Genomic DNA, 11,777 nt, shown 5'->3' on the forward strand with positions numbered 1-11,777 from the left:
TCCCGAGACTCGGACGGCTCTCTCCTCCGATTCCTTCCCGTTCCGACTTCGGCAAGGCAGTGGCGCCCCCGTGGTGGACGAAGAGGCAGAACGCTACCAAACAGAAAGTGTCAACTCAGACCAGATGTCACTTTCTACATCCTCCGTAGCAAGGTCTGTGGCCGGATGACCATCGAAGACCTTGGCCAAGTGCGACGGACCCAGAGTGTAGCGTCATATAATCCCAACTCCGAGAGGATGCCATGCCACGCGCACTTGGAGAAGGTTTTCTTCTCCCGCAGCCTGTCGCTCGTCGAGTACCCGCTCCTCCAACGTCTCTTCGGGCGCGGTACGAGTCCCACAGACTCGTTCCACACCGTCACCGCTTTCCTCTGCCGGAACCGCCTCCAAAACCGCACCAACGTCTTTATTCTGTAAAAAAGAAAATTTGCAATTAGTCGAGTGAAAACAAAAGCTTAAAGAGAAAAACAAAATTCTCACCGCAGCTGCCTTTTTAAATCTAAAACATTCGAATCGAAAACGAAAACGGCCGACCATCGAGCGATGGCCCGAGATGTCTTCTGGAAACGATTCTTTCGGCAATATGAAATAAATTCTTACGTCTAGGGTCAATATGGACTAAAAATTACCTGGAAAAAAATCTGTTTTATTCTTTCTCGAACTCCGGAAACTGCAAAAAAGCACACAATTTACGAGCTCAACAGCAACACGTCCGACTCCGAGCAGAAACACAATCCAACTGAGATCGTCACGTGTGACGTATTTCGAACAAACGTTAAAAGACGCATCAACGACGTTCGAAGTTCGTAAAAATTGCAATTAAAAAAATCAATTTTTAAAATTTTTTCTTGATTAATTAATTTATAATTTTGTAAATTATGTTTCAATCATTTTCTCGTGTTCGGAATTTGATAAATAAATTATCTTCTGCATTTACATGGTGCAGAATGACAACCGTGGAGAAGTTAAAGACGATCTTCTTAAATTCTATGTCTCGAGGCTTGATTATCTGCGGAAATTGCACGAAATTCGTTTGAATAGGTTGATAAATATCTTTTTCGTCCATTTTCGGCCATCGGATGAAATAAATCAAATTCCTGAGATTTTGATTTATTTCGCTTTTCGGAAAGATTCTTCGTTGTCCGTCGGGGTTGCACGTTTCGCGTATTAATGCAACATCAATCCGGATAAAGTTAGTATTTAAAAAAAAAACTGAAAAGCCTTTATAATACGACAGAACGAAACGATGCCCGAGACAACAGGGAAACTGACACAGGGAATAAACAGATCAAACAGATCGAGCCGGGAAGAAGCGACCATTCTTTCGCCTTGAATTTCTGGCTTTTTAACGGATCTTGCCTTTAAATTCTTTAATTTGATGGGTTAATCAATTTGGCAGAATAGCGGCGCCGAACGTCTGACGTACACGTTTACGCGTTTAAAACTTCGGCCTCAACCTCGCTAATATCTGGAAACGCGAAAACTCGAATCGTCGCGATAATTTTTAACGTTGGTTTTAAGAGCGCGTAAATTCCATACAATATATTAATAATTGCGCGACAACGGGCACATTAAGACAATCATCCCGACTTCTGGAATAGCTAACGTCGCGTTACGTAATCAAAATCATTCTAAGAATTATTTGCGAAATCTAAAAGTGGAAAAATTCTTGGCATTGAAAGCTTATACCGGTTTATCGAGTTTATAATATTGTTTTCGACACTCGTAACACGAATAATAGAATTAATTTATTCCTAATAAGGAATAAATTAATTCTATTAACGCAAATCGATCCCCCTAATACAGGAACAAAGACGACCGGACGTTCGAGACGGTTAAGTGTCATATTTCGCTCCGAATCGAATTCAGTTGGATTGTTCTTCACCACCTGGCCACCTCATTTTGGGCCTGACCAAACCCACTATTGTTAATTAGTAAGTGTAAATAAAAAGTTAATAGTATTTTATTCTAAACCAGCGGATAAGCCCGGCGTTGCTTGGGCAAAAGTAACGATAGTGAAGATTAAGATTATTACGTTATAGTCAACCTTACCCATTTTCGCAAAATGCAAGAATTCGGTCCCCCTGTTTCCAGACTAATTAGGGTCTAAAAATATGTTCGATTTCCCGCAAAAACGAAAAAAACTGCATCTGCGTCTTGCACGTCGCTTTCTCATAACACTTCCATTGTTGGCCCTTCCATTGTTACTTACTCGTCCATTGTTACTTAACACTTCCATTGTTACTTAACACTTCTAATGTTGGTGAAAGTGTTAAGCCTTAATCCTGTCCCTCTCCCGATGGGGAGAAATTACGAAAAATCCCTTCTTAGTGTGCGTTCTCGTGACGTACCCTGTGTACCAAATTTCAACTTTCAACTCCTAACCGTTTGGGCTCTGCACTGATTATTATTATTATTATCAATTCGTCTCGATTATATATATAGATTATGTGTACCGAGAATTCTATTTTTTAATTGAAATTTCGATTCTTTACCTCGAACATCAGAATTTACAAAAAATCAGAGTCGTGTTCGGGAATTTAGTAAAATACAAACTGTCTGTCTAGAAATAATAAAATCTCGAGAGAGAGGGAGAGAATGGTGAGTAGATGCCGAATTTCAGATAACGGGTCGTAATGTCATAAAAGGAAACAGATGTCGCTTGTATTCGCGGATGCCACAATTTAATTATTTTATGAAGTCGTATTTTTGCTTCTAAACGTAAAACGTTCGATAAACCGTTGTGTGTAGATAGGCCATAAACATTGGCTGTATTTTATCTGGAACTGTCTTCCGAAATTCCTCCAAAAAAGTTTTATGCGGGTATTTATTCCATTGTGACTTTTTAAATTAATATTAAACTATGTTATGTGTCTGCATAAGAGGTGTAAGTTATTTCTTCTCCTCCAACAAATTCTCCCCGATTGTAAACATCACCAGATTTTCATGCTTAAAAGCATGGAAATTTGGCAGTGTCGTGGATTAAAAGATATAATAATAATAATAATAATACAAAAGTCTTATAGGAAATAAACGCCTCCCTGAAATTATGACGGAAGAAACGAAACTATTTTCTATAAAATCATAGGGAAGAGGAGGTTAAGAGTACGCATTGCGTGTTTCTCAAATTTGGTAACACCGACTGAAGAGTTTCCCGTGCGCACATTTTACTGTTGATGGGAAAAGTGTGTCGGAGCCAACTGTTTTTCGTCTGTGACTGGCCAGGGCATTGATTGCTTTTTCTGTTTCCTGAAGTAACTTTGCAAACTCAGGCAACAGGCTTACTCAGTTTTGTTCACTAGGTTGTCAAAGTAAAGTGTTTGAAGGGATAAAGATAGGGGTAGATGCTAAAGGATGGAATAGCTTTTGTGTCTGCCTGGAGTTTCACTCTATCGGCAAGTTTATGGAAATTTTTTTTTGAAGGACCCATAACAGTACCCATAGCAATGCCGGGCAGTATTCGAGTCAGAGATTCTTACCGGAATATCTTAGAGCAAAAGGAAAAGAAACAAAACCGAAAAATAAAAAAGGTAAAAAATAGAGTGGGCACAAAAAGGATTGGATTCGTGAAAAATTACTAGCAAGCTCCCACTTCGAGAGTTGATAGGCCTAATGATGAAGGCGTTTTCTGTCCTGCCTGCGACGAATATTTCCACGATGACTGAGTGCACAATGTGGACAATGTGCATAGCGGTGGCACGAACAGTGTTCAGACTATGAAGGCACAAAAGGTTTCATTTGTGATTGCTATTAGTGCGTACTCATAAGCGATAAGTTGCGTACTCTTAACCTCTAGCGCAGACTAAGAGTACGCATTGAGATCGTCTCCTTTTTTAAAATTTCTTGTGAAAACTATACTTCACACTGTAATATGGTTGCTGTCTATTGGTTCTTGTATGTGAACATCTCTTTAATCCAAAACTAAGTTCGGTAAACTATCTCACAGCGTTACGGTTATAAATGATATATATTCACAAAAAATATAATTATAATTAAAACATGCCAGGACAAAATTCATACTTTACAATATTAAATTCACAGAAGCAATCACAAAATCTTTGTGTCTTCTTTTAACGTCCTTTTCGCACTCGGGAAATAACTGTCTTTACGGCGGAGTCGACCTTCTTTTGTAGGCTACTTTTGTAGGATACATATTCAGACAAAAATGTATTCTGACGAAACAATAAACACCTGAAAAATGTAACATAAGGTGCGTATTCTTTCCTTCCTCTCCCCTAAATAACGCGAACCATGTCGACTTCATACGCGATGATTATATTCGTATACGGATTTGTATTGTCGGTTTCTCTATATCCGAAAAGAATGCCAATTACGTACGTTATTATTTTTATTAAACACGTAGTACTTAATACTTTCATAAATTACATATACAACGAATGACGCCAGAAGTCTCGGACAATGCGTACGCGTATAGTTCACGTAGATAGCGAATCGCAATGAAAATAAAGAACATTTTCCCACCAATAACGTCGTCCGAACCATTCGATCGTGCCTTCGTCTAACACCCGAAAGTGAAACAAATTTCATCGCACGTACGATCCGAACGAGTAGAAATATTTGAAGATCTTCGAAGAAAAGTAGAAACCGGTTCGGTTCCGGCGACCCATTTACCTAATTTAAAGGTACGAGCAGAAAACGTCAGAAATCAAGTAAGATATTTTCCTACTACGACTGCATTAAAGGTAAATTGATCGTTAAATGTGACTAAATGCGCGATGTCATCTTACAAAATAATAGGTAACATTTGTCGTGTTCTTTCGTCGTTTGTCGATATTCCGGTTTCAATTATTCTCATATTTCTATCGTCAGTTCTAACGAATTTTTAATCACCCTCGCTAGCAAAGTAGGAATAGAATAACCGAATATTAGCGTCTTTTAATTAATTCGCAATAATCGAAAATATTTTACTTAGTTAAAGGCGTCATTCTTTTCCATTCCTCAATTTCGAGAATTTTCTTGGAATTTCAGATAATCGACTTTAAAATTTATGATTTGAAAATCTGGAAAGACCGCTTCCAATTGTAAACAAATCTTTGGACGCCATCCCAAATCACTTTCCGCCCACGATCTTTTATAAATGGGAACGAGTCGAGTCTTCGCGTCACAAGTTTTCGTCCAGTCTTTTTACATTCTGGATGTAGACGAAAGAAGACGTAATCGAACCAGTTCCCACGCGCTCTTTTATTTAGTAGATTGTCATTTATATGTAAAAATCATTCATCCACGTGCAACAATTCGACGTTAGTAGTGGCTGTCAGAAGTGTAACGATATTAGCGAGGTTGAGGCCGAAGTTTTAAACGCGAAAACGTGTACGTCGGACGTTAAGCGCCGCTTTCCTGTAAGCCTAGAAGTTTGACAATGATGTTTGGAAAGTCAGTGTAATCATGCTCGACATTCCGAACGCCATTGTCAAACTTCTAGGCTTACAGGAAAGCGGCGCCAACGTCCGACATTTTCACGTTTAAAACTTCGGCCTCAACCTCGCTATTACCAATTCCGCCTCAATGGAGGATAATCGTTGAGGCTTTCTGTGGTTTAGCAACTTCCTCTTCATGTTAACCGTTGTAGCGCTCTAGTGCAACCAAGTTTGGAAGGGCCGAAGACACAACAAAACAGCGGAATAAATGTAATCAAAATCGTAAGAACTTGAAAACAACCAAACTTCAAACAACCTTTTAGTATGCAGCCTTTTTTATTACTCTTCAAACGCTTTCGGCCATTTGATTCTTCGGTAAACAAAATCGGACGATTCCGATTTTTACAGAATGAAACTCGCAATAAAGACGAAGAACGCTCATTTTGTTTTGTCTTCTTTTTTGTCATGGTTCATATGAAGAATGTTCATCGGAGAAATAAAGCCTGTACGGCTTCATTTCTCCGATAGAGCAGTGGTGATAGTATTCAATGAACCGGCCGAAACTTATTGCTTGGCAATACGCGGGGAATAATGTCTCCCGGGAAGTCTTTTAAAGGTAACTGGTCCCAATTTAGGCGTTAAAGACGTGGAGAAAACCCGGTAAACTCCACGTGGCCAGCCCATCCTGGCGAGGATGGGCTGGCTTTTTAATTCCAGATTCCATTTCCACATACAAAAAAAATAATCTTTTCTATTCATTGACTCCAATCTGTGCAACATCTTCTATGTAGTTCCGATGAACCTTTCTGACGGAACAATTCCAACCATTCCAGTTCCAGAAGCGGAACTGGAGTGTCCAGGTCCAGAGGCGGCCCTAGGATTTGCAAAGCCTTAGGAGAAAGTTATTTTTAAAGCCTATTAAAAGTACGATGAATGTAGAAGGTACAGTACATTTATTTAGGTCTACGAAAACGACGGCCGGATGGCCGAACGGTCAAGATGGCAGCTATCACTCTGGGGAACCGGAATCAGAATTCGGAAGGGCCGAAGAAACCCTAGAAATTTTTCAGGGGGTGGTCGTTCGGATATGTCGGGACCCATACCTCACTATCCGGCAGCACCAATGTGGGCCTGGTCGAACCCGTAATGAGCTCGCTAAGAGGCCCTCTTAGTGCTCACAGAGTGGAAAGAGTTAAAGAAGGTTTACAATAATAATAACATTTTTAATATGGAAACAGAGAGTAAAACATATAATGAAATAATTAAAATATATGTTCTCCACCTCAAATTAGTAGTGTCTTGCCCCGGTACATCATACTTTTCCTTTAACAATAGAGTCGTGCCGGTCATCTATCTAACACCTTTCGGAGAAAAATTTTTGAATTGAAATAACGTGGTTCCTGGCAAAAGACTGCGCGACAGAGCCGGGCCAAGAGGTATTTTCACCTGTGGGAAAAAGAAAAATTTTCGCTCTCATGTATAGTTTTTTATTTCTAATAAGTATTAATATTTGACAATTTTTCCTGAGCAAGTGACGATCTTAAATATGTTTTGATAATTTTTAGTTTACTGAAGCCTCTTTCACTAGAAGCTACAGTAACAGTAGTGTTAGGAGTATTTTCAATGCATCTTCTAAATTTGCGTACGACTGAACTAAACTACATTCATCAATCGTTTTTAAAATATCTAAACTTGTACCTACTTTAAGATCTGGAATTAACGCCATTGCCTGATTTTTTGATAATTTTACAGAATTTATATAGTTTGGATATTTAATTAAGGAATAAAGCCTACCATAAGATGAGACGAGTGTATCGAGCGAGAGCGTCTGACACAAATCGTTAGTGTGCCTAAAGTATTTGACGAACATTGCAAGATACATTTGACTTTTTTTTTTTTATTTTGCAATTTATTGATTTTCATTTTTCACCAATTTGACTCCCTTTCCCATTGTTAAACTGCTCGATTGTCTCAACGTTGTCCAGGCTCTGCTGCGCAGTAAGAATTTTACAACTGACTAGCCGATAGCTAAAGGTTAAGTCAAAGTAACTCGTACAAAGAGGCCATTCAAATATGATGCCACCAATTTTAAGTCCTTTTTGACTACCTACCCCTTCCCTGTCATATTTTGTCATCAATTTTTAGACACTTCCGTGCCCTCAGGCTGATATTGAAATGAAACATTTCTGTAAAACAGATCTACAGTCCAATATAGCTCAGGTTAATAAAGGTTAATTTAATTTTTAAAACAGGCCAATAGAAAAACAAAGAAATGAAATTCACCGATTTACCACTGAAGAAGAATTTGATATCACTGTACTAATTTTTAAGTACGGTAGACTAAAGACATTATACACCGATATATTTCAAGTGGTATCTTTATCTGTAATATGTATCTGTAAAGAAGAAATTGTCACCATATTAAAAGCTCTACTACTGTACAGCGCTTCTACTAAAGTGTAACTAACTTGTTTAAGTAAGCAAGAACTTTTGTGTGTTCATTGATCAAAATACTGCGTAATGATTCCGTCACAAAATTTACTCACGTCGTATTTGAGTGACTTCAAAGAATAGCTTATTGTTTAGATTTAGTGACAAGGTTAGATTTATTTGGTAGATAGTTATTCCGTAGTTTAAACGGCCAGGCGTACAACCCGCCCTTATTTAATACGCATTGTTTTTTTATAACAGTTAAATATTTCGTAACTTTTTGCGATTTAATAGGTATTAAGCCTATCTTATAATGTCCGAATTCACACATTCCTCCACGAATTTATACAAGAGGATTTCGGGAACGGTATGATATTTTTTACATCGTCAAATATAATTTCCAATCGGTCTTCTTATCGCTACGACCGTAATATAGCGTAACAAGACGACAAAAGTGGAGCGAAGAGAGGTCGCGGCGCATGCGAGTTTCGCCTTCGTCCGTAGACTAAAGATGCAACGATGAGCGTTACGCGTTACCTTTATTATTTTCTCGAGTCTTGCTGTTACATTTTAATATACGTAAGTATCTTTAATCATTTTAAAGTTGCCAATTACTTTTAAGAGTGGCGTAAATTTTAAAAATAAACGAAGATAAATTCTTAAGTAGGTTAACGTCGTGTGTTTTGTATAACGAAACTTTCGAAGTGGTCGAGATATTCGACATTAAATTTCCTCGTCTGTAAGAACTGTAAAAATAGCCGCAATGTTTACTTTTAATCGTTTTAATTCAAAATGACGATCTAAATTCTCTCGGGTAATCGGAGTAAATATACCGATAACGAAGTGATTATTGGCCAAGTGGTTGGCCCTCCCATTACGACTGGGAACTCACTTTTACGTTTATATCCCGTTAGCGGTATTACGCCGCTAATACCGTATATTCGTCGCAATTTTAATAGCACCTTTAACATTATTACACGTCAAAAATGTTGTTAAGATTGCTATTTCGAGATATTATCGAATATTAATTGGCTACCGATGGCACTCTTCCGATGCATCGTCTAAATTTATCGATAGGTCGCATCGCATCGCACTCGAAATAAAGTTACGTTCTTTTATCCCGATTAGTACACTTGAAAAAAACACTTATCATATACCGGGAGTAGGGACGACTTTCATAGTTTTTATTACAAATATTTCCAATAGGAATAACTAAGGAATTGGTGGATATACAAATCTACAGATTACTTTTCATTTACATTTACAGATTCGTCGAGGATTCAACACAAAAACCCACGACGCTACAAAAACAAAAGATGTTCAATCTCATTCCATTCGTATTTAGTAAGTAAAATAACGTTATTATTGTTTATCAAACAATAATATATATAATAATATAATATAGAAGAATATTTTTCAGATTTGTTTGCGCTCATCTACTGCGTAAATGTAAGTTTTCCTCGTATTTCATTGTATAATTAATTCAAACACGGAAAAGTAAGTGTTAAGATCTCGTGATTAGGGAGGAAAAGAATTCAAACAAACGTATAATCATGGATTATGTCGAAATAATTTCAAGTATATTAAAAATCAATACTATTCAAATGAACTACGATCTTCGAACAAACCCAGGGGAATAAAGGTGTTGTTAAAAAAATAAACCCCGAATTGAAAAGCATAGAAAATACTGCACTGTATAAAGTAATGTAATTTAAAGTGACAAGTAAGAAGTGTAATTAAAAATTCTATCCATTCAAACTTTGTATTATCCATGATTGACGAGAAAATTTTTGGAAATAAAATTATAGATATTGTCGAATATCAATGGTGGGCAAGTCGAGAGATTATCAGTCGAGGGGTAATTAGGAAAACTCGAATTAATGACGGTGATACCAGAAGATTCCAACAACAAACGAGAACGTAATAACCGAATCCGGTTATCTACGAAAACAGCAGTTTAGTTTATTTTAAATGTAGCTGTAATCTGCAAATACAATCAAATACGTCGCTTTCATTAGCCATATGACAGGCCACGTAGATAATGAAAGCCATCAGAATGGTTGTTTATGTGTTATACCTAGTTTTCCTGTTACACCACCCTTACTACCATCGAAGGCCTATACTAAATAATCTAGGCGAAATCTTTAATTTATATAATTAAAGTCTTGTTTTACATTTACTAATCGCTATTTTTGTCTTCGTAATTCGCTTCGTAGTACTGCCATAAAAACTAACAACAGTAGTTGTCGTATTTTATTTTTTAAATGAAAGTGTTACATTACTTTGTTATCAATTTATGCGTTGGTTGAAAATGGATAAGCGCAATTAATACGTACGAATGTAGCATTCGTTTTTCTTTACGGAAAGCCGAACACACTTTCTCTGTAAAGCAATTAAAGCATTAGATAATTAGATGTGTTAAGTGTTGAATTTTCAATGACGTTTTGCCCAATATAATTAAAATAATTTCTGTTACAATTTAATTTTATATTTTAAATAAAATATATATAATGAAGATAAATGTTTTTATTAATATTTCACAATTTTAGTAACAGTAAAGTCCGTCTTATAACCTGTTCTGTCGTCCAGCATCGTGACGTCAAGCACGGCTCAAGGCAATGTCTCATATACGCGACTTTTTTAGAACTCGGTTAAAGATATAAATGAAAGTTTTGCCAGATGTAAATGTCACGCTCTTGCATCGATATTGTAGAAGTTGTACAAGGAACGAGGGGCCATTCAAGTATTACGTCGTTAGTTTATGAGCGTGGGAGGATTCGTTTGTTTCTGACAATTGCAGACGAGTGGGGAGGAGGGTGAGTTTTAGATGACGTAAGATTGCACCGGTCTCCTATTTTTCTCCCTAGTCATCACAGAATTGTCCGAAAATAATTGCCGTGTGTTTGAGAATGATTTAAACTTCTGATCTAATGACATATTTATAGGAGGCGGTGCCATAATTTCTGATGAATGGGGATGGTGAGGGATAGAACGGCAACGTTTATATTAATTTCTTTGTTTTCAGGCGGAAGTGGAAGAAAAGTTACCTTATCCGACTTACAGTTACATTCCTGAGACCGAATTCGATTGTCGAGGACGTTGGGGTTTCTACGCGGATCCCGGGACCGACTGCCAAGTTTTCCATCTCTGTAAATACGGACCGGAAGTTTCCGCTTCCTTCCTGTGTACCAACGGGACGTTATTTCAGCAAATTCATCCCCAGAGATGCGACCATTGGTACAAGGTTAAATGCCATTAACTTTCACCCACCTCAAACTGTATTACGTCGTCCCAATAATCATCGTAAAAATTGGCGCTAAACATTCCAGTGGGCTCGATCGAAACCAACTGTATCACTGCATCGACAAGGTTCAGTTACAGTATCTGTAATAAACCAGAACGTTTTTCACTTTATTATAAATAGGCCTATTGCATTCGTCACTAATGGAGACAGTAATCGGCACTTTTCATTAAAATTTTTAAGTAAATTTTCTGTACTTTATCGTTTCGTTCATGTACTAGTTTTCGACTGTCAATTTTAAATAAAAAGATTTGACGTTTCGTTTCACGATCGCTCTAATAGGCCTACTCATATTTACTTAAATAAAATGGCCAGGACGACAATAATGGCCTGAAATAGAAGGTCGAGTCCGCCGTGAAGACTTGTATTGTAAAGCACGAAATACAGTATGACATTTTATTTTTCTTCCAATTTTGTGAATATTTTTTAATATTCATATTTACTACTAAAAAAAGAAAATTGCGTCGATACGCGTTACGCAATTTTACATTCTTTTACACTAAACTACTTTGGAAATCATTATTAGCAACACATACGATCTTTACGTTGGTAATAAGAGCGGCAACCGTCATGGATACAGCGAATTTGTAAGGAAAATTCGCCGATTTAACTACGTAGATAATCGAATTAAACACCAATTATTTTCCACTTTATTATAAATCTGAGTT

General features: G+C 37.3%; 1 protein-coding gene across 2 annotated transcripts; it reads left to right on the plus strand.

Moving 5' to 3' along the window:
* The first annotated feature begins 4,567 nt into the window (after nt 1-4,567).
* LOC136980435 (U-scoloptoxin(01)-Er1a-like) lies at nt 4,568-11,376 on the plus strand. Of its 2 annotated transcripts, none has more exons than XM_067276541.1 (4): nt 4,568-4,670; nt 9,076-9,152; nt 9,229-9,257; nt 10,834-11,376. In XM_067276541.1, exons 2-4 carry the CDS (start codon nt 9,125-9,127, stop codon nt 11,065-11,067), a joined length of 291 nt encoding a protein of 96 aa, XP_067132642.1. In that variant the 5' UTR covers nt 4,568-4,670; nt 9,076-9,124; the 3' UTR covers nt 11,068-11,376. The 2 variants fall into 2 exon arrangements, with proteins under 2 accessions (XP_067132642.1, XP_067132641.1); XM_067276540.1 differs by lacking the exon at nt 4,568-4,670 and adding an exon at nt 8,250-8,387.
* The last annotated feature ends 401 nt before the right edge of the window (nt 11,377-11,777 follow it).

The sequence above is a fragment of the Centruroides vittatus genome, unplaced genomic scaffold (genome assembly GCF_030686945.1).
Source record: "Centruroides vittatus isolate TY-2023 unplaced genomic scaffold, ASM3068694v2 contig_7, whole genome shotgun sequence".
Taxonomy (NCBI): Eukaryota; Metazoa; Arthropoda; class Arachnida; order Scorpiones; family Buthidae; genus Centruroides; species Centruroides vittatus.